The 24,935-nt window shown below is 43.8% G+C and overlaps 1 protein-coding gene and 1 long non-coding RNA gene across 2 annotated transcripts in view; one reads left to right on the forward strand and one right to left on the reverse strand.

Moving 5' to 3' along the window:
• The window catches only part of LOC309567853, a 1,051,047-nt gene that overhangs the window by 389,280 nt on the left and 636,832 nt on the right, over window positions 1-24,935 (forward strand). The gene's annotated exons all lie outside the window — the stretch shown is intronic.
• The window catches only part of LOC309568270 (uncharacterized protein), a gene marked incomplete at both ends in the record, with an annotated part of 76,595 nt that overhangs the window by 41,105 nt on the left and 10,555 nt on the right, over window positions 1-24,935 (reverse strand). Inside the window, 3 exons of the mRNA XM_082273939.1 lie at window positions 20,864-20,902; window positions 21,423-21,495; window positions 23,516-23,672. Of these exons, the coding sequence (XP_082130065.1) occupies window positions 20,864-20,902; window positions 21,423-21,495; window positions 23,516-23,672 (269 nt within the window). The remainder of the gene's footprint in view (window positions 1-20,863; window positions 20,903-21,422; window positions 21,496-23,515; window positions 23,673-24,935) is intronic.

Here is a 24,935-nt window from a genome sequence, read left to right on the forward strand (position 1 = left end):
AAAAAGAAAAAGAAAAGCAGCCTCATCCGTGCCAGATCCATACCTCATCCGTACCCACCCATGCCACCTCAGAGCTCATCTGTGGTTCATCCATGCCACACCCGTGCTCATCCATGCCACATCAGTGCTAATACATGCCACGTCAGTGCTAATACATGCCACGTCAGTGCTCATCAGTGCCACATTAATGCCACATCAGTGCTCATCCGTGCCACATCCATGCTACATCAGTATTCATCTGTACCACATCCATGCCACGTCAGTAGTCATCCTTGCCTCATCCATGCCATATCAGTACTCATCTGTGCCACATCCATGCCATGTCAGTGCTCATCCATACCACATCCATGCCACGTCAGTGGTCATCCATGCCTCATCCATGCCATATCAGTGCTCATCCATGCCACGTCAGTACTCATCCATGCCACATCCATGCCACGTCAGTGCTCATCCGTACCACATCAGTGCTCATCCGTGCCACATCCATGCCACATCATTGCTCATCTGTGCCACATCCATGCCACATCAGTGCTCATCCATGCCACATCAGTGCTCATCCGTGCCACATCCATGCCACGTCAGTGCTCATCCATGCCCCATCCATGCCACGTCAGTGCTCATCCATGCCACATCAGTGCTCATCCGTGCCACATCCATGCCACATCATTGCTCATCTGTGCAACATCCATGCCACATCAGTGCTTATCCATGCCACATCCATGCCACATCAGTGCTCCTCCGTGCCACATCAGTGCCACAACAGTGCTTATCAGTGCCCTACAGTGCCTCACAATATTGTAATGGGAAGTCAGGAAATGATGGTGCTCCCTGCATGTTGGGCCTCTGTATGTGGCCAGCTTGTGGAAAAGTGTCACATATGTGGTATCGCCATACTCAGGAAGAGTAGCAGAATGTATTTTGGGGTGTAATTTTTGCTATATACAAGCTATGTGTTAGAAATATCTTATAAATGGACAACTTTGTGTAAAAAAAAAAAGCGTTTTCATTTTCTTTCCACATTTTCCAAAAACTTGTGGAAAAAAAATGACATATTTAAAAGACGCATTATGTCTCCTAGATTATGTGTTGGGGTGTTTGCTTTCCAAAATGGGGTCATTTTGTGGGTGTTTCCATTGTCCTGGTGCTCCAGGGCCTTCAGAAGTGTGATAGGTTGTCAGAAATTATATGTGTAATTTTTGCTCCTAGAACGCCTGACGGTGCTCCTTGGATGTTGGGCCTCTGTATGTGGTCAGGCTGTGACAAAGTCCCACATATGTGGTATTGCCATACTCAGGAGGAGTAGCAGAATGTATTTTTGGGTGTAGTTGCAAGTATGCCTATACAGTGTGTGAGAAATAACTTGGTAATATGACCATTTTGTGAATAAAAAAAAAAAATCTTCATTTTGCAAAGATTCGTGGAAAAAAATTACAAACTTCAAAAAAATCACCATGCCTCTTACTAAATACCTTGGAATGTCTGCTTTCCAAAAATGGGTCATTTGGGGGGTATTTGTACTGTCCTGGCTTGTTAGGATCTCAAGAAATGAGTCGGTACATCAGGTGTGATCAATTTTCAATGATTGGTACCATAGCTTGTAGACTCTATAACCTTCACAAAGACCAAATAATATATACTTATTTGGGTTATTTTTACCAAAGATAAGTAGCAGTATAAATTTTGGCCAAAATTTATGAAGAAAAATTACCAAATTTGCCAAATTTTAAAACCAAATTAAAGAAAAATAAATTTTTTTTACAAAATTTTCGGTCTATTTTTTTCATCTATAGCGCAAAAAATAAAAAACCCAATGATGATTAAATACCACCAAAACAAAGCTCTGTTTGTGTGGAAAAAAAGGACGAAAATTTCATATGGGTACAGTATTGCATAACTGAGTAATTGTCATTCAAAATGTGAGAGCACTGAAAGCTGAAAACTGGTCTGGTTAGGAAGGGGGTTTAAGTGCCCAGTGAGTAAGTGGTTAAAGCAACCTGTCAAATAAAACAAATTTTCTTTTTTATTAAATGTTCCTCTGTTTAATCCCTTATTAACCCCTAATTTACTCTAATCAGCCTTAGTTAACACCTTATTCTCCTCCATTTAATTATTATTTTCCTGCGTATTATTTATTTATTTATTTTTGTTTACTTCTATTTTATAAATTATTAATAATTAAAAACTTTTTTTCTGTTTGCTTTGTTTGTTAATTTTTTTACACCTTCAACATATGTTTACACGTTTCACATTAAAAAAAAAAAAAAAACGCAAAATTTAAAACAACGTCCCCAAACTGTTCTCAGAAAGTTGGGAGCATGAAATTGTCGGAAATGTCTTGGTATGCTGACGCCTTAAGAGTTCCCTTCGCTGGAACTAAGGGGCCGAGCCCAACCCCTGAAAAACAACCTCCACCAAATGATTTGGACCAGTGCTCAAAGCAAGGTCCATAAAGACATGGATGAGCGAGTTTGGGGTGGAGGAACATGACTGTCCTGACCTCAACCTGTTAGAACACCTTTGGGATGCATTCGAGCGGAGACTGCGAGCCAGGCCTTCTCATCCAACATCAGTGCCTGACCTCACAAATGCTCTTCTGGAAGAATTGTCAAACATTTCCATAGACACACTCCTAAACCTTGTGGACAGCCTTCCCAGAAGAGTTGAAGCTGTTATAGCTGCAAAGGGTGGGCCAACTCAATATTGAACCCTACGGACTAAGACTGGGATGCCATTAAAGTTCATGTGTGTGTAAAGGCAGGCGTCCCAATACTTTTGATAATATAGTGTATATCCTATAGTTTGTGGACTCTATAACTTTCCTACAGACTAAATAATATACACTGATTTGGGTTATTTCAACCAAATAAATATATCAGAATACATTTTGACCTAAATCCACGAAGAAAAATTATTTATTTGCAAAACTGTATAACAGAAACCAAGGAAAACGTGTTTTTTTTTTTTTTTTTTGGTCTTTTTCGTTATTCAGCAAAAAATAAAAAACCCAGTGGTGATTAAATACCACCAAAAGAAAGCGCTATTTGTGTAAACAAAATGATAAAAATGTAGTTTGGGTACAATGTAGCATGACTGCCAATTGTCATTAGAGTGTGACAGTGCTGAAAGCTGAAAATTGGCCTGGGCAGGAAGGGGGTAAAAGTGCCAGATATTGAAGTGGTTAAAGTGTACGCATAATTATTATTATTATCTCTGGATCAGAAGAGAGTGCCCCCTGTCCTCTGTGATGACCTTAAGGGGAATATCTCAACACTGAGTTTACTATATGGACCCCTTTATACATGGAGATCATATCCCCCCTTATGTATTTATACATGGAGATCATATCCCCCCCTTATGTATTTATACATGGAGATCATATCCCCCCTTATGTATTTATACATGGAGATCATATCCCCCCTTATGTATTTATACATGGAGATCATATCCCCCCTTATGTATTTATACATGGAGATCATATCCTCCCTTATTTATTTATACATGGAGATCATACCCCCCCCCTTATGTATTTATATGTGGTGATCATATCCCCCCTTATGTATTTATAGATGGAGATCATACCCGCCTTATGTATTATACATAAAGATCATATCCCCCCCCTTATGTATTTATACATGGTAATCATATCCCCCCTTATGTATTTATACATGGAGATCATATCCCCCCTTATGTATTTATACATGGAGATCATATCCCCCCTTATGTATTTATACATGGAGATCATATCCTCCCTTATTTATTTATACATGGAGATCATACCCCCCCCCCCTTATGTATTTATATGTGGTGATCATATCCCCCCTTATGTATTTATAGATGGAGATCATATCCCCCCTTATGTATTTATACATGGAGATCATATCCCCCCCCCTTATGTATTTATACATGGAGATCATATCCCCCCTTATGTATTTATACGTGGTGATCATATCCCCCCTTATGTATTTATACATGGAGATCATATCCCCCCCTTATGTATTTATACATGGCGATCATATCCCCCCTTATGTATTTATACATGGCGATCATATCCCCCCTTATGTATTTATACATGGAGATCATATCCCCCCATATGTATTTATAAATGGAGATCATATCCCCCCTTATGTATTTATACGTGGTGATCATATCCCCCCTTATGTATTTATACATGGAGATCATATCCCCCCTTATGTATTTATAAATGGAGATCATACCCCCCTTATGTATTATACATAAAGATCATATCCCCCTTTTGTATTATACATGGTGATCATATCCCCCCCTTATGTATTTATACATGGTAATCATATCCCCCCTTATGTATTTATACATGGAGATCATATCCCCCTTATGTATTTATACATGGAGATCATATCCCCCCCTTATGTATTTATACATGGAGATCATATCCCCCCCTTATGTATTTATACATGGCGATCATATCCCCCCTTATGTATTTATACATGGAGATCATATCCCCCCCCCTTATGTATTTATACATGGAGATCATATACCCCTCCCCTTATGTATTTATACATGGAGATCATATCCCCCTTATGTATTTATACATGGAGATCATATCCCCCCCTTATGTATTTATACATGGAGATCATATCCCCCCCCCCTTATGTATTTATACATGGAGATCATACCCCCCCCTTATGTATTTATACATGGAGATCATATCCCCCCCCCTTATGTATTTATACATGGAGATCATACCCTCCCCCTTATGTATTTATACATGGAGATCATATCCCCCCCCCCTTATGTATTTATACATGTTGATCATATCCCCCTTATGTATTTATACATGGAGATCATATCCCCCCCTTATGTATTTGTACATGGTGATCATATCCCCCCCTTATGTATTTATACATGGGGATCATATCCCCCCTTATGTATTTATACATGGTGATCATATCCCCCGCCCCTTAATCTCCTCTTCTCAAGAGAGAATAAATTCAGTTCCTCTAACCTCTCCCCATAGCTGAGCTCCTCCATGCCTCATCAGTTTGGTTGCTCTTCTCTGCACTTGCTCCAATTTTTCTGATATTCTTTTTGAGAACTGGTGCCCAAAATTGAACTGCATATTTCAGATGAGGTCTTACTAATGATTTGTATAGAGCAGCCCAGATCCTCCTGTTCTCAGGTGCCACACTGGTGCTCCTGGCCCCTCCCTCCTGCCCCCAGAGCAAGCAGCTTACTATGGGGGCATCCAAGCAGGCTCGCTCCCGAGCCACTGCTCTGCATGTTCATTCACACACAGAGCCACGTCTCGGCCCCGCCCCCTCTCTCCTCATTGGATGTGATTGACAGCAGTGGGAGCCAATGACCCACTGCTGTCTCAGCCAATGAGGAGAGCCTCAGCTCTTGTGCACATCGCTGGATCGCGTGGGGCTGGAGGGCTGCTGCACACAGAAGGTTTTTTAGAACGCATGAAGTTAAAAAACCTGAAGCCTTTACAAACACTTTAGGCTTATGATCTACCAGAACCCCCGGATCCTTCTCTACCATTGGTTCTCCCAGTTCTACTCCCCCTAGTATGTATGATGCATGCATATTCTTACCCCCAAGTGCATAACTTTACATTTATCCACATTAAACCTCATTTGCAACATAGTTGCCCAATGAAACCGTGCATTGAGGCCAGCTTGTAAGTTGGAGACATCCTGTAAGGACGTTGATCCACTGCAAAGCTTGGTGTCATCTGCAAAGACTGAAATCTCAGACCCCCCATCATTTATAGATATATTAAAAATGAAGGGTCCCAACACTGAACCCTGAAGTACACCACTGATAACACTGATCCTTGGGGTACCCCATTGATAACACTGATCCTTGGAGTACACCATTAATAACACTGAACCTTGGGGTACACCACTGATAACACTGAACCCTGGGGTACACCACTGATAACACTGAACCTTGGGGTACATCACTGATAACACTGAACCTCGTTTTCACCACTGATAATACTGAACCCTGGGGTACACCACTGATAACACTGAACCTTGGGGTACACCACTGATAACACTGAACCCTGGGGTACACCACTGATAACACTGAACCTCGGGTTCACCACTGATAACACTGAACCTTGGGGTACACCACTGATAACACTGAACCTCGGGTACACCACTGATAATACTGAACCCTGGAGTACACCACTAATAACACTTAACCTTGGTGTACACCACTAATAACACTGAACACTGGGGTATACCACTGATAACACTGATCCTTGGAGTACACCATTAATAACACTGAACCTTGGTGTACACCACTGATAACACTGATCCTTGGAGTACACCACTAATAACACTGAACCTTGGGGTACACCACTGATAACACTGAGGAAGAGGCTGGGCCTCGAAACGCGTCAGCCGTCATCTCATCGGTCATGGACGATTATATGGACTGACCCGGACATTTGAGCAGTTTAGCTCGATATGCTTTACTTTCATCTATGTCTGTGAGTAGCCATTTTTAATGTTACACAATAAAGCCTGTTATTGAGGATAATGCGCTAGGTCGGTGCGCCCTCTCTTTGTTTTCTTTGCTTCTAGTATCGGTGGACTACCCCAGTCCGTTTTGGGCAGCAAGACCTTAGCCATCTGAGAAGCCAGGTGTGAGTCCCGTGAGGAGTGTGGTAGAGGGGCTGGGATACCAAGCGCAGGAGAAAGGTGGTCACACCTTATTGTCTTTTGGAGCACTGATAACACTGAACCCTGGGGTACACCACTGATAGCACTGATCCTTGGTGTACACCTGTGATAACACTGATCCCTGGGGTACATTTCTGATAACACTGAGCCATGGAATACACAACTGATAACACTGATCCTTGGGGTACACCACTGATAACACTGATCATTGGGGTATACCACTAATAACACTGAACCTTGGGGTAGAGCACTAATAACACCAAACTTTGGGGTACACCACTAATAACACTGAACCCTGGAGTACACCACTGATAACACTGAACCTTGGGGTACCCCACTAATAACACTGAACCTTGGGGTACATCACTGATAACACTGAACCCTGGGTTCACCACTGATAACACTGAACCCTGGGGTACACCACTGATAACACTGAACCTTGGTGTACACCACTGATAACACTGATCCTTGGGGTAGACCACTATTTGTGACTGGTGAGTATCTTAGTGACTGGTTAGTATATTAGCGACTGGTGAGTACCCCAGGTTTAGTACCAGGGGAGACAGAGGTAGTGTAGGTAAGGAAGAGCAGGTCGTTAATATTATCCCCTTAGAGTAGAGGGTAATAATGTCCGACAGGATTGCGGATGCCACTCAGTGCACTTCTTGCTGCATGTATGCATTCCTTGATGAACCATTCGAGGATGAATACTGCTGTGCAAGATGTGAGCGACTTGTTGCTCTGGAATACCAGATCCTGGACCTACAGAACACAGTGGCAACACTGCGTAGCATCAACAACCTGGAAAGGAGCTTGGACATTACACATCAGGCGCTGGCAGGGGCCAGCATAGAGGAGGGAGGAATAGAGGAGACGCAAGCAGCAGAGGTACGCAGTTGGGTGACTTTTAGGAAGGGTAGAGGGATGAGTGTCAGGGAGGCCAGTCCTGAGTTGGTACACCCTAACAAATTTGCCAAGTTGCAGTTTGAGGGGGATATCAACTCAGGGGTGGCAGTGCTGGAGCATGCGCCCTCCCCCAGCTGCCAGGGGAGGGGCGGCTCCAGGAAGAAGGGGGGTCATGACTCAGGAAAGGTTAGACAGGTTGTGGTAGTGGGGGACTCAATTATCAAGAGGACAGAGAGGGCAATCTGTAAAAAAGATCTCGTGAACCGAACAGTTTGTTGTTTACTGGGCGCCCGCGTTCGGCACATCGCAGATCTGGCAGACAGATTGTTGTGCGGTGCTGGGAATGACCCAGCGGTCATGGTGCATGTGGGCACTAATGACAAAGTAAAAGGTAGGTGGAGGATCCTAAAGAACGATTTCAGGGACTTAGGTAATAGATTGAGGAAAAGGACCTCCAAGGTGGTTTTCTCTGAAATACTGCCTGTACCTCGAGCCACACAGGAGAGGCAGAAGGAGATTAGGGAACTTAACAAGTGGCTGAGGAATTGGTGTAGGAAGGAGCGGTTTGGGTTCATGGAGAACTGGGCTGACTTCTCAGTCGGCTACCAGCTCTTTAGTAAGGATGGGCTGCACCTTAATGGGGGCGGTACAGCTCTTTTGGGGAGAAAGATGGCCACCAAGTTGGAGGGGCTTTTAAACTAGGAGACGGGGGGAGGGCTTAGAAGTAGAGTCAGTCATGAGGGAGCAAAGGACTGAAGACATAACGTCAATTGGTAGGTCTGTGCGGGAAAACCTCAGACCAAACAGGAATAAACATAACCGCCAATCACGTTTAACTTCTGTAAAACTAAGAGGGGTATATGCTAATGCCAGGAGCCTAGCTAATAAAATGGATGAGTTGGAAATGTTATTACATGAGGATGACATAGACCTTGTGGGAATAACGGAGACTTGGTTCGACCCCTCACATGACTGTCTGGCCAATATCCAAGGGTATTTGGTGTACCGGAAGGACAGGGTAGGAAAAAGAGGGGGAGGGGTATGTCTCTATGTCAAGAACAATATAAAGGTGATAGAGAGGAGTGACATTACAGAAGGGATGAGTATGGAGTTAGAATCTGTGAGGGTAGCACTCCATAGGGAAGGAGAAAAGGGAAAAGTAATTGTGGGGGTTTGCTATAGGCCACCTAACCAAGGGGAGGAGGTAGAGCAGGAATTTTTAGCACTTTTGGGTAAAGTGGCAAAACTGGGATCAGTCATCATATTGGGGGACTTCAATTATCCCGACATTGACTGGGGAGAGGGGACTACACACTCACAGAAGGCCCGTCTATTCATGGAAACCTTACAGGATAATTACATGTCACAGCTGGTGGATTCTCCTACTAGAGAAAACGCAGTCCTGGATCTATTGATCACTAATGACCCAGACCTAATCTCGGAGGTAGGAGTCCAGGACTACCTGGGCTCTAGCGATCACAAGATGATCGCATTTAGTATAAATAACAATATAACAAGGCAAGTGGGGAACATAAGAACCCTAAACTTCAGAAGGGCAAACTTTCCAAAATTGTACTCATTGATGGAAAGGGTAAACTGGGACCGAACCCTGGGATCCCTGACCACAGAGGAAAAATGGGAATGCTTTAGGAACATATTAAGCAAATGCATCTTGCAGTGCATTCCTATGGGAAATAAATTTAGAAGAGACAAAGCCAAACCTGGCTGGCTAAACCGGAGCATTAAAAAACTTATTAGGGGAAAAAAATTGGCCTTCAAGAAATATAAAGCAGAGGGCACAGTATCGGCTTTCATACAATACAAGGAGGAAAATAAGAAAAGTAAATACGAAATCAAAATGGCTAAAATCAACTTTGAGAGACAAATAGCAGAGGATAGTAAAAAAAACCCAAAGAAATTCTTTAAATTTATCAACAGCAAAAAAGCTAGGGCAGAGCATGTTGCACACATAATTAACGATGATGGGAGGAAGGTTACAGAGGACACTGAAAAAGAAACCGTGCTGAACACTTTTTTCTCGTCAGTCTTTACACAGGAAAAGGAGGGGTACACTGACCATGACTGTATGGTTAGTAGTAATACACAGGACTTGCCACTATGGCTAACAGAGGGTGAAATCAGGGAAAGGCTGGATAAAATTAACACAAACAAATCACCAGGCCCGGATGGCGTACATCCGAGAGTACTCAAGGAACTCAGTATGGTTATATCTAGACCACTGTTCCTGATCTTTGCTGACAGTATTAGGACAGGAGAGGTACCAGGGGATTGGAGGAAAGCTAACGTGATTTGACATCAATAGTATGTAAACTTCTGGAGGGGATGATAAGGGACTATATCGTAGAGTTTGCTAAAGACAACAACATCATCAGCAGTAATCAGCACGGGTTTACAAATGGGCCTTCTTGTCAAACCAATCTCTTAGCATTCTACGAGGAGGTGAGCTGTGAGCTAGATAGGGGCAGACCAGTGGATGTGGTGTACTTGGATTTCGCTAAGGCGTTTGATACAGTTCCCCACAAGCGCTTAATTTATAAGATAAGGTCGGCAGGTATCGACAGCAGGGTTTGCTCTTGGATACGGAACTGGCTAAAAGGGCGTGTCCAAAGGGTGGTAATAAACAGCGCATACTCAGACTGGTCTGAGGTGGTAAGCGGGGTCCCCCAAGGCTCAGTCCTGGGACCAACCTTGTTCAATTTATTCATAAACAGCATTGAGGAAGGGATCAGTAGTTCGATATCAGTTTTTGCAGATGACACAAAATTGGGCAGGGCAATAACTTCACAGCATGAAGCAGATATCCTACAGAATGACCTGGACAAAATAACGGAGTGGGCAACGACATGGCAAATGAGGTTTAATGTTGAGAAGTGTAAGGTTTTGCACTTGGGGACTAAAAACATAAAAACACAATACACGTTAGGAGGGGAACCCTTGGGGGAATCAAAAATGGAGAAGGATCTGGGAGTCTTGGTTGATGATAGATTAGGCAACAGCATGCAATATCAAGCAGCAGCTGCCAAAGCCGGCAGAATATTAGCATTCATAAAGAAAGGGATGTATTCCAGAGATAAGACTATAATCCTTCCACTTTACAAAACACTGGTCCGACCGCATGTGGAGTATTCTGTCCAGTTCTGGTCACCAGTCCTCAGGAGGCATGTGTTGGAGCTGGAGAGAGTCCAGAGAAGGGCAACTAAACTGATTAGGGGATTGGAGGACCTTGATTATGAAGAGCATCTGCAATCGCTTGATTTATTCTCCCTGGAGAAGAGACGCCTGAGGGGAGACATGATAGCAATTTACAAATATCTCAATGGGGATCTCAGCTTAGAAAAAAAGCTGTTCAATCGAAAGGGATTGCACGAGGACTCGAGGGCATACAATGCGATTAGAGGAGAAGCGTTTTAACCTCAGGCAACGTGGGGGGTTCTTTACTGTGAGGGCTACAAGATTGTGGAATTCTCTACCACAAGAGGTGGTTTCTGCGGGAAGTATGGTGGCTTTCAAAAGACTCTTAGAAGTACATCTCAAGGATCAGAACATTCAGGGCTATGTGAGATGATTACAGCCACACACACCTACACAGGTTGAACTGGATGGACTATTGTCTTTATTCAACCTCAACTACTATGTAACTATGTAACTATGTAACTATGGTATCTGACAGAGCTTGAGATATTTTGCAAAAAGAAGAATGGGCAAAAATGTCCTCTCTAGATGTGCAAAGCTGGTAGAGACATCCCCAAAAAGACTTGCAGCTGTAATTGCAGGGAAAGGCGGTTCAACAAAGTATTGACTCCGGAGGGGGTCACAGATTTATTTGTAAAAAATGTTGAAGGCCATTTATCATTTTCCTTCCACTTCACAATTATGTGCTACTTTGCATCGGTCTATCACATAAAATCCCAATAAAATACATTTATGTTTTTGGGTGTAATATGAGAAAATGTGGAAAATTTCAAGGGGTGTGAATACTTGTTCAAGACACTGTATTTGAGAATAAGAAATTGCTCATTGCTCAAGGAACCCCTAGCAGCCTCTGGAGGAACCCTGGTTGAGAAACCCTGACTTAAAGCAGGGCCCTCTTTTCGAATGGGCGCGCCCGGCAGTTGCCCGGGAGCCCCACTTGCCAAGGGGCCCCCCAAACACAGGGTGACAATTTACATACCGACCTGTCCCCCCCCCCCGGCCAGATTAGTTTACCTGGTGGTCTAGGACACCCCCCCCCGTTGTCCACCAGGAGCGGGCGCCGGTTGTTTTGGTGTGGCTCTGAGTCTCCGCTGCACTGGTTGCTAGGAAGGCCAGCCGACTGGCATCCAACAACCAGTAAAGTTCTGAGGAGTACCCATCATGCACAGCGGAGGAGGATCCTCCTCGTTGGCTCGTCCTCCTCCACGCCTAGAAGAATGGCTCCACCCACCTCCTCCCTTCATGTGCTGTGCGGCCGGTGGAAGGTAATCTAATCAGACTGCTGCAGGCTGCTTGTTTTTTTTTCTCTCTCTCTCTCCATTGACTGTCTGTGCCATCCTTTTCCTGCCATATACATCCTCTGTGTGCCATCCTCTGTGTGTGTGCTATCCTCTGTGTGTGTGCCATCCTCTGTGTGTGTGCCATCCTCTGTGTTCCATCCTCTGTGTGTGTGCCATCCTCTGTGTGTGTGCCATCCTCTGTGTGCCATCCTATGTGTGCCATGTACATCCTCTGTGTGCCACCCTCTGTGTGACATGTACATCTCTGTGTGCCATCCTCTGTGTGCCACCCTCTGTGTGCCACCCTCTGTGTGCCATCCTCTGTGTGACATTTACATCTTCCGTGTGCCATCCTCTGTGTGCCATGTACATCCTCTGCGTGCCATGTACATCCTCTGTGTGCCACCCTATGTGTGCCACCCTTTGTGTGCCATCCTCTGTGTGCCATGTACATCCTCTGTGTGCCATCCTCTGTGTGCCATGTACATCCTCTGTGTGCCATCCTCTGTGTGCCATGTAAATCCTCGGTGTGCCATCCTCTGTGTGCCATGTACATCCTCTGGGTGCCATCCTCCGTGTACCATGTACATCCTCTGTGTGCCATGTACATCCTCTGTGCACCATCCTCTGTGTGCCATGTATATCCTCTGTGTGCCATCCTCTGTGTGCCATGTACATCCTCTGTGTGCCATCCTCTGTGTGCCACCCTCTGTGTGCCATCCTCTGTGTGCCATGTACATCCTCTGTGTGCCATCCTCTGTGTGCCATGTACATCCTCTGTGTGCCATCCTCTGTGTGTCATGTACATCCTCTGTCTCTGTGCCATCCTATACCTGTCATGTACATCCTCTGTGTGCCATCCTATATCTGCCATGTACATCCTCTGTGTGTCATCCTATATCTGCCATGTACATGCTCTGTGTGCCATCCTATACTTGCCATGTACATCCTCTGTGTGCTAGCCTATACTTGCCATGTACATCCTCTGTCTTTGCCATCCTATACTTGCCATGTACATCCTCTGTATGTGCCATCCTATACTTGCCATGTACATCCTCTGTGTGCCATCCTATACTTGCCGTGTACATCCTCTGTCTCTGTGCCATCCTATACCTGTCATGTACATCCTCTGTGTGCCATCCTATATCTGCCATGTACATCCTCTGTGTGTCATCCTATATCTGCCATGTACTTCCTCTGTGTGCCATCCTATACTTGCCATGTACATCCTCTGTGTGCCATCCTATACTTGCCATGTACATCCTCTGTCTTTGCCATCCTATACTTGCCATGTACATCCTCTGTATGTGCCATCCTATACTTGCCATGTATATCCTCTGTGTGCCATCCTCTGTGTGCCATCCTATACTTGCCATGTACATCCTCTGCCTGTGCCATCCTATACCTGCCATGTACATCCTCTGTCTGTGTCATCCTTTACCTGCCATGTACATCCTCTGTGTGCCATCCTATACTTGCCATGTACATCCTTTGTCTGTGCCATCCTATACCTGCCATGTACATCCTCTGTCTGTGCCATCCTTTACCTGCCATGTACATCCTCTGTGTGCCATCCTCTGTGTGCCATCCTATAGTTGCCATGTACATCCTCTGTCTGTGCCATCCTATACCTGCCATGTACATCCTCTGTCTGTGCCATCCTTTACCTGCCATGTACATCCTCTATGTGCCATCCTATGCCTGCCATGTACATCCTCTGTCTGTGCCATCCTTTACCTGCCATGTACATCCTCTGTGTGCCATCCTTTGTGTGCCATCCTATACTTGCCATGTACATCCTCTGTCTGTGCCATCCTATACCTGCCATATACATCCTCTGTCTGTGCCATCCTTTAACTGCCATGCACATCCTCTGTGTGCCATCCTATACTTGCCATGTATGTCCTCTGTCTGTGGCCGTGCCATCCTATACCTGCCATGTACATCCTCTGTGTGCCATCCTATACCTGCCATGTACATCCTCTGTCTGTGCCATCCTCTAAATGCCATGTACATTCTATTTGTGCCCTCCTGTGTGCCATCCTATATCTGTCCTGTACATCCTATGTGTGCCATCCTCTGTGTGCCATCCTATATCTGTCCTGTACATCCTCTGTGCCATCCCATACCTGCCATGTACATACTCTGTCTATGCCATCCCATGCCTGCCATGTACATCCTCTGTGTCATCTCATACCTGCCATGTATATACTCTGTCTATGCCATCCCATACCTGCCATGTACATCCTCTGTGTGCTATCCTATATCTGTCCTGTGCATCCTCTGTGTGCCATCCTATACCTGTCATGTACATCCTCTTGTGTGCCATCCTATACCTCACATGTACATTCTGTGCCATGTGCCCTCCTGTACCTGTCCTGTAAGTCAGCTCACTGTGCCATCCTATATCTGTTATGTACATCCACTGTATGCCATCCTATACCTGTCATGTGCCTCCTCTGTGTGCCATCCTATACCTGTCATGTGCATCCTCTGTGTGCCATCCTTTACCTGTCATGTACATACGCTGTCTCTGCAATCCTATACCTGCCATGTACATCCTCTGTGTGCTTCTCTCTCTCTCTCTCTCTCTCTCTGTCTCTCTTGTTGTGTTAATGTTTAACTACCTCAATACTGGGCACTTAAACCCCTTTCCTTCCCAGACCAATTTTCAGCTTTTAGCACTGTTGCAATTTGAATGACAATTGCGCGGTCATGCAACATTGTACCTAAACCAAATTTGTGTCATTTTTTCCCCACAAATAGAGCTTTCTTTTGGTGGTATTTGATCACCGTCAGGTTTTTTCTTTTTTGGTGCACAAATAAAAAAAGACTGAAAAGTTTGAAAAAAAAAAAAAAGTTTTTTTGTTTAGGTTATAAAATTTTGTAAATAGATATGTTTTTTCCTGCACTGATGAGCACTGATGATGCCGCACTGACAGGCACTGATGAGGAGACACTGATGGGGTGGCACTGATGGGGTGGCACTGATGGGGTGGCACTGATGGGGTGGCACTGATATGCAGCACTGATGGGCACTGATAGGTAGCACTGATATGCAGCACTGATGGGCACTGATATGTGGCACTGATAGATAGCACTGATATGCAGCATTGGTGGGCACTGATAGGCAGCGCTGATGGGCACTGATTGGCAGCACTGATGGGCACTGATTGGCGGCACTGATGGGCACTGATGGGCACTGATAGGTGGCACTGTTGGGCGGCAATGATCGGCACTGATCGGCACTGATGGGGGGCACTGATCGGCACTGATGGGGGGCACTGATGGGCACTGATAGGCAGCACTGGTGGGCAGTAATGGGCACTGGTGGGCGGCACTGATAGATGGCAATAACGGCACGGGTGGGCAGCACTGATAGAAGGCATTGGTGGGCAACACTGATAGGGAGGGCACTGGGGGGCTCTCTGAGCCCTGCTTGCCATCCCTGGTGGCCATGGTGGGCATCCCTGGTGGTCATGGGTGGGCATCCCTGGTGGCTTAGTGGCACCCCTCCCCCCCCAAGGCTGCACTGGTAATCAATCATCTGATTACCAGCACAGACCCCCCCTGTGATAAGTGAGTAATTAGAAATACTCACTGATCACCCCAGCAGCAGCACCGATCCCCTTCTCTTCTCCTCACTGACAGGATCTGTCAGTGAGGAGAAGAGATCAAAGCCGTTATAACGGCTGTGTTTACGTTACATGACGGCTGTGATTGGACACAGCCGTCATGTGATCAGGAAGGCCAATCACAGGGCCCTCCTGCCGAATGATGTTGCTGTGTCCGAGGGACACAGGCACATCGAGATCGCGCCGCTGCGCGTGCCCGCGGCGGCGCGATCTCACTCCTTCTGAAGGACGTTCCGGAACGTCCATTCAGAAGGACGAGACTCCTGCCCGGCCGTATATCTACAATGGCCCGGGTGGGAGGTAGTTAAACACTGATTTTGTTGGAGGTACCAATAAATATTGCCTTATCGATAATTTGCATTTTTATTCTCGTGGGTGATTGTGTAGGCGAGGCCCCAGTGCACTGCATTTCCCGGGGACCTATACGGCTCTTAAGATGGCACTGACTTAAAGAGACCAGTGCCTACAAGGCCTAGAGAAATCTGCCCCAATGCACTTTAGCAGCAGCACTTCCTAAACTTTTGCTATTACAGCTAAAGCACATTATCAAAATGACTGCCTGGGATCCAAATTGTTATATTGAAGCGGTCGACTTATTTAAAAGCCCCCTTAATGACCCTTCTGAACCATCTGAGCTAAGTTTGAAGGCCATGAAGTGCATTATGTTTAGTTGTTCACTATGAGAAAAAAATGACGCATTAGTTGGGCAGGTCCGTGAACCATGAGTGGGCACCTAACACCCATGATATACCCAAACCTGAATCTCCTTCCTAGTCAGGAGTGTATACCACACAGATTGCAGGGGTCAGGAGTATGTAAAGCACAGAGTGAAGAGATCAGGGGATCAATAGCACAAAGAGTTCAGGGGTCAGGAGTATATAACTCACAGAGCACAGGGGTCAGGAGTAAATAGCTCACAGAATGTAGGGGTCAGGGCTATATAACTGTAACACACAGGCAAAAAAAGACAACCACAAAATCACTGTACCCCCCCCCCCCCTCACCGCCAAGCACAAACCTTTCCTTACCCAAAGATCCCCTCACCCTCTGTACTCCACAGCCAACAAAGATCTGCAAAATGCAACCACTACATCTAAGCTACAATATATAAAATGTTGGGTTTTGGATTTATCTATGCCTTAGGAGCCTCCTTTTCCTGACCATAGCACCTGAAATAACGGAATATAAATGCAAAGAAACAATTTGAATGACATTACTTTGCAGTTTATTATATATTAAAGATCAATAAAAAGTACATAGTGTGCTCTCCAGTGATACAAAATATCTATATATTGTCTACTCCATTAACAATTCTTACTGTTCAATAAATTACAATACAATAAATAGTTCAAGTATAAAGCAGGCTTTAAGACAAAAAGCAGGATATCAGCTCTGTACAAAATGAGATAATCAGGACGCATAGCAGCAAGGTTTTCTTAGGTAGGGTTATATAAGATGCAGCCAAAACCATCCACAGAAAATGAAGTAGATACAAGATTCCTTCATAACTTCTCTCTGCTGAGAGCATTGGGGTTGACGTTATGACAAAGTCTCATGGTGCCGGGATGGTCGGTTCTCTGAGGGTTTACATCATCTTCATCAAGATCCAGGAGGAGATCAGAGCAGACAAAGTCCAAGGCATGGAGAAACCTGGAACAACACACAAGAGATATTAGGAATGGAGCGGGAAGGGCTGTCTTTATGGAAGATGCATTGTAGTTTCAATATAAAGAAAGCCAACTTTTACACCAGATTGTGACATTGTGAGAATTTAAAGGGTATTTCCAACCAAAATTTTAGTTTTTTAATAATTTCATAGCTTGGCGGCATTTGAGAGATTTACCCACATATACTGTTAAGGTGACAACAGTTTTACCAGATATAAAGTGAGGGAAAATCTGTTACAAAAAAAAATTGTCAGGTACATTGGCCTTTCCATACTCTCTAAAAATGTTTTTTGTCTGTCTGTGTAGCTGTTGGATATTTTCTCTCACTTCTTGTTCGGTGAAACTGTCGTTTCTAGGACAGTAAGCAAAAGGAAAACGTCTCTAACATATCCCAAAATGGCAATAAAGGCCAAAAATAGGTCATTATCCTTCTGGACTAATTTCAAAGCTAAAAAAAAAAAATAAAAAAATTGGTTGGATGTACACTTTAATAGAGAAATTACAAAAGAAATGGAAGGATGAATAGGACTTTAAAGGTAGCCACTGGTAATCCCATAACGAAGTACTCAACAGATAAAAAATTATAAAATGTATTATGACAACATGATAAAAATATTAAAACCATATCATATGGAAAAAATATATAGGTGGACGTATCCCGAGTTCTCCATGGGGTATCTCACGGCGAGGATCGGCACAAGTAGGAGCGTAGCTCCATTTTCCAGAAGAGAGAAGTTGTGACACTCCCTACATTGGACAGACGACCGTGTTACCATCCACTACAAGTCGGAATCCATCTACCATTTGTGGCTACTTTGCAAAGTTTGTATGGCCCTAGGACAGAACTCTTGCTGTTTTGGCTATAGAGTATTTGATGTACACATTCCACTTTGGAACTGATGTGTGTGGGACCTTTCCTTATGCCATTATGCTGGTCTGGGTGCTTCCTGTACTCCCTTTGTTTCCCCCTGGGGGTCAGGTACAAATAGGATCTCCTGAGGAGGCTGTAAGCGAAACACGTAGCGATCCATTGGCTTATGATGCTTGAGATTCCTATTTGGCCCAGATATCCAAAAGATTATCGTAGATTCTGTGTTCCTTTATACAAGATCTTAGTTTGATACGAGCATGTAACAGGTTCTTGTGCTATATAGCCACCTCGTCTGGGGAGATACTGTACTGTATGTACTAGGGATTGACCAATTATCGGCGAAGCCGATATATCGAGGGGCGATCTGCACTTTCCCCGATATATCGAAATCGGCCCCTGAGGTTACCGATATTGCCGATATTTCAGGAAAGTGCTTGTACCGGAGAAATGCCTGCAGCTAGAGGCATCGACCTGGTACCGGCGTCCATAGCCAAGGGTCGGCTGACTTGTAATGACAACCAATGCGGCTGAGAAACCTCTCGGCTGTCATTACAAGGAGCGGGAGGGGACGTTCCCCCCCCCCCTCCTGCCGCCTTCCGTGGCTCGTCTTGGTCTCCCGTCCCACCAAGAGACCAGGGCAACCAGCCTGCATGGCCGCCGAAGACCCGATCAAAGCCGCATTCAGCTCTGTTCGGGTCTCCATGCAAAAACCGGAAGTGATGTCATGACATCCCTTTCCGGAACTGGCGCCAGATTTTAAAAATGACAGCATTCAAAACAGCCAAACTTGGCGTTTTGAATGCTTTTAAGTGCAGAGGAGGGGTTTGGGGTCTTTTAGACCCCCAGATCCCTCCACAAGAGTACCTGTCAAGAAAAAAAAATGAAAAATATATTTTTTGTAAATGTACGAAAATATCGGCCGATACCGATATGCATTGGCCAAAATATCGGTATCGGCAACGAAAAACCGATATCGGTCGATCACTAGTATGTACCATATATATTTTTTTTCCATATGATATGGTTTTAATATTTTTGTTATCACGTTGTCATAATTAGTTTCATATTTTGTATCTGTTGAGTACTTGGTTTTCCTTATGGGATTCCCAGTAGTTATCTTTAAAGTCCTATTCATCCTTTCATTGTAATGTTTTTTTTAGATGTGGTGCCACATATCTCTGTTGCGTTTAATAGAGAGATCCCCCTCTACTTTATTTTGAAGTTGACCACAAAGGAAGTAATGGGAAATCTGTTCAGTAGGGGGAATAAAAACAACCAAAAAATATTTATTACAGGATATAAATCTATGATGTTGGTGTTACAGAACGTTATGTGTTTTCCGAAGACAACACAACAGAAGCTGTTTGCCTTCAGACTGTCTCTCTCTAACTGAACATCTCAGTCAGTGCTGATAGCCTGCATATAATTGGAGCTCAAAGAGAAAAAAATTGACTTTATAGGCACAGTGCCTATAAAGTCCATTATTTTTCTCTTTGAGCTACAATTATATGCAATTTATAGGATGTGGCACAGCTAAAATGAGGGTGCTTACTAGTCACCAAGGGCACCAAATTCATCTACATTATTCATTGCTGATAACCCTCCACCCTATTGCTTTTATAATAAAACTGATATCAATAGATATTTAGATAAATACAATGTATGTAGGGAAATATAGGGATAGATAATAACCTCTAGTCATTGTCATTGTTAGAATTAGGCAGATGAAATGGGGCGAAATAGAACATTTTACATATCTCTTTGGGGGAGTTTATTATTTTTGTGGCCAGTAACCTGAATCTACAAAAGCTCAAAAGGAGACCTTGGAGAGAAAAAAAAAAAGGAGACAATATTTTTGCAGTATAAGTACTTGAATGTGCCCTGGTATCGGCCTCCTGCAGTCCCTGTACAGCAGGGCTAGAATGTGAGAGGAAGAAACAGCACAAGGATGGGGTACCAATCATGTGTTGCATGTAAATGTGTTAAAAGGAACATGCTGATAGAATGAGAGAGCAGAGTGATCAGGGAGATTACCTAATCAGTTTGTTACTGCTCCTTCACTGCCCAATCAGCAGACTAGGGTGGAAGGAGGACATGAGAGAAAGCGGTGTCACCCTCCTGGCTGTGCTGTGTGCCAATGCTGTGAAAACTGCAAGACTGGACTGACAGAAATACAAATCCTTTGGCAGGTAATATGGTACCCCTATCATTTTTTTACCTGGAAACTTAGATGATTTAATGTAATTCAGCTTTAACCCCTTTATACTACTGGGAGCTGGTGCTTTAAATGGGCCCTGATGTCCAAAGGCCGGTAGGAGGGTCTCCTGATCATGCTGCACTGTAGTTGGCTGCACAGCGCTGACATCATCCAAAGTCAATCCTACCAACTGCTGATTGTCAGCAGTTGACTGTTAGCTGTTGGTGACAGCTCAGTCACAGTTCTGAGGGTACCGGTGGAGCACTCCCCAAACAAGACAGCATTGCATATATGCAGGGGCCGGATGTTGAGGTCAACCAGCCCTGCCCCCACATATAAGGGTATTGTTGCTGTAAAGGGGTTAAACATGTTTAGCTACACCACTTTAAACCATTAAAATTCTCAATGTAAGAGATTACTTACCTCTAGTGGATCCGTTATCTAAATAGTAACTGGTATCAGCTGGAAATAAAGAAAAACATATCTGTTAATTGGAGACCTCAACCGGACTGATACTCATTCTTCTGGATATATCGTATGATATTCACTGTAGGCTGAAATAATTGTGTAGTGGAAGTGAAAGCATTTGTAATCCCTGACAATAAATCCTAACAATGGACACCGTGCTGCCTTTTTGGTCTGGTAAATATAGGTGACGCATGGAGCAATAAATATTTTTTTTCTATATTATGATGGTAAAGGGTTGGAACCTCAGCAGGTTTTTACTGCTTTGTCCCCTCTGGGATGTTTCTCCTTACTTCCTGGTCAGGTGACAGGTGTCAGACAGAACAGCAAGTGAGGGAAAATCCCACCCAAAGGGAACAAAGACAGCAGTTAAAAATTGATAGAAGCTTTAAGCATTCCTCCACATTATCCAAAACAAAAAAAAATAAATGTTTTGTCTGGAATTGGGCTTCAATATATGTGACTGAAGGAACACATAAAATTACTGTAACAAAACTGTGAACATGACTTGACTTACCTGCATCCAAAAAGATGCCGACTCTTCCTGCAATGTTCTGGGAATCTCCTGATTTGGATTGAGAGCTGCAGGTCTGTAGGGAAATAAAAGTAATTCAACAAAAATTCCAGACAGGTGAAATTGATGAAGGAATTGCAAATTGTATCCAAGAAACACCCCAGCTATGCTAAAGTCACAACATCCTCTTCATGTTCCTTTATCTGGAAACAGTGGAGAATGCGGGCACACAGGGTTCTTCTTTCACTCCAATAATGAGACTTCCGTGGAATAGTTTGCATTTCCCCTCCACATTGGTTTCAGTCTCTCTGAGCCATATTCCCCAATGACCTATTTATTCTACATTGTACCAGGGCAGCATGGCACCAACAATTATCTATATTAGAGATGAGTGTGACACCATCAAATGTCTTTCTTAGGAATGGCCATGAAACCATCAATTGTCTTTGTTAGGAATGGCCATGAAACCATCAATTGTCTTTGTTAGGGATGGGCATGAAACCATCAATTGTCTTTGTTAGGGATGGGCATGAAACCATCAATTGTCTTTTTATGGACGGGCATTAAGCCATCAGTTGTCTTTGTTAAGGATGGTCATGAATCCATCAATTGCCTTTAATAGGGATGGGCATGAAAGTATCAATTGTCTTTGCTAGGGATGGGCATGAAACCATCAATTGTCTTTGTTAGGGATGGGCATGAAACCATCAATTGTCTTTATTAGGGAGGGACATGAATCCCTCAATTGTCTTTGTTATGGATGGGCATGAAACCAATAATTGCCTTTAATAGGGATGGGCATGAAAATATCAATTGTCTTTGTTAGGGATGGGCATGAAACCATCAACTGTCTTTGTTATGAATGGGCATGAAACCATCAATTGTCTTATGGATGGGCATGAAACTATCAATTGCCTTTAATAGGGATGGACACGAAAATATCAATCGTCTTTGTTAGGGATGGGCATGAAACCATCAATTGTCTTTGTTAGGGATGGGCATGAAACTATGAATTGTCTTATGAATGGGTATGAAACCATCAATTGTCTTTATTAGGGATGGGCATGAAACCATCAATTGTCTTTGTTAGGGATGGGCATGAAACCATCAATTGTCTTTGTTAGGGATGGGCATGAAACCCTCAATTGTCTTTGTTAGGGATGAGCATGAAACCATCAATTGTCTTTGTTAGGGATTGGCATGAAACCATCAATTGTCTTATGAATGGGTATGAAACCATCAATTGTCTTTATTAGGGATGGGCATGAAACCATCAATTGTCTTTGTTAAGGGTGGGCATAAAACCATCAATTGTCTTTGTTAGGGATGGACACGAAACCATCAATTATCTTTGTTAGGGATGCTTATGAAACCATCAATTGTCCTTGTTAGGGATGGGCATAAAACCACCAATTGTTATTGTTAGGGGTGGGCATGAAACCGTCCATTGTCATTATAAGGGATGGGCATGAAACCATCAATTGTTTATGTTTTTAGATAGGCATGATGCCATCAATTGTCTTTGTTAAGGATAGACTTGGGTTTGGGCCAAACCCTAGCTCGTCCCATGTTATGACTGCAGCAGATGGACAGAGTTGTGAACTCTGATGGTGGTATCTCAATATCAGAAGCCAGAAGTGGAGTTGGCCATTAATTAAACTAACATGCTCATTACACACAGCACTGTTCTACCTGCTTGGTTAGCAGCAGCAGATCAGGTAATCAATAGGGAAGCTTGTATCCCTGTTTGGTGTGGAATTTTTTTTTCTTCAAATTTTCAGTCCATAAACACCTCCAAGCATCTTAATTAGGCCATGCAATGATTAGAAAGCCAGCTGAGGACATTGGGGCAGCACAGTAGTTTGATAGTTAGCCTTGTAACACTGGGAACCTCAAATTGAATTCTATCCAGGACATCCTCTGCCTGGAGTTTGCATGTTTTGCTTGTGTTAGTTTCCTCCAAGGACATGCAGGTAGGATATTCTGCTCCTGCCTAAACTGGTGCTAGTATTAGTGTGTATGGCTAAAAATAACCCCGCCTCCTTCTTCAGGCACAGAAATCACAGAACAGTCTCTATGTGTATATTGAGTCTTACCGTGGTACAATTATTAGTGCAGAGTGAAAGATCGGCATAGAGATAGACGGTGTTAGAATTGGCAATCTGGAAGACTTTCATAGCAAACCGAGATTCAATGTTGACTCCATTGCTGTCCACTGTTAGCTGGTCAGAAGATATTTGGCTGGATGGGCACCTGGATACAGAAACCTTTGATTATTTTTTAGTTACTGTAATCTAAAGTTTAGAACACAATACCGGCACATACTAATACAGCTGAACAATATATTGGGTGTGTTCATTATATATACAGTACGGTATATACTGTAATTTATAGAACGACAATACATGGCATATCTTCATTATTTATATGTATATTATAGCTGAACAAGTCCAGGCATGTGTTCATTATATTGTTTCTGTTATTCAGCATTAAAGTCTTTAATTTACATTTCAATGGAGTGGATTTTAGTGGAGTGATTGTGCCATACCCAAGAAGTGAATACCTGTGCTGTGACCCATAATTATTCACACCTCACACCTACATGATTTTCTCCTTAATGCATTGAGACGAATGAAATACATCAATTTGAATTTTATTAAATGTATTTTATCCAATGCTGACCTACATATTGCTGTGAACTGGGCCTATCGAGAAACAATGGATTGTCAATGTGTTGGGCCTGCCTTGAGCAAAGTAGCCCGTCAACAGGTGGTGCGAAAGGGCCCTTCAATAAGAAACATATCAAGCAAAAATGTAAATGTTAATTCAAGGCTGCACTGAAACTTGGCATAATTGTGAAAGAGCTCTGTAGTTCTAACATTTATATTATAATTAATGTATAGTGTGGGGAAGAGTTAGATCCCCTGCAGGGCTGTCTTAATGGCATCATGAGCCCCTGGGCAAAGTAATACTCTGGGGCCCCTACCAGCCTGCCCTAATTTATGCACCTGCTCTTAAGAATTAAAGTATAAATCGTTGATAGATATAAAACATATACAGTATTTATTTGTACTTCGATTTTAAACAATAAGAAAACACACCATAAATCAAAGACTAATTAAAACAAAGGGCACAGAACCGGGAGGGAAGCAGAAGGGCACAATACTGGGATCAGGAGGGCACAGTACCGGGAGGGAAGCAGAAGGGCACAATACTGGGATCAGGAGGGCACAGTACCGGGAGGGAAGCAGAAGGGCACAATACTGGGATCAGGAGGGACACAGTACCGGGAGGGAAGCAGAAGGGCACAATACTGGGATCAGAAGGGCACAGTACCGGGAGGGAAGCAGAAGGGCACAATACTGGGATCAGGAGGGCACAGTACCGGGAGGGAAGCAGAAGGGCACAATACTGGGATCAGGAGGGCACAGTACCGGGAGGGAAGCAGAAGGGCACAATACTGGGATCAGGAGGGACACAGTCCCGGGAGGGAAGCAGAAGGGAACAATACTGGGA

Source organism: Pelophylax lessonae, assembly GCF_965119305.1.
Source record: "Pelophylax lessonae genome assembly, chromosome: 12".
NCBI lineage: Eukaryota > Metazoa > Chordata > Amphibia > Anura > Ranidae > Pelophylax > Pelophylax lessonae.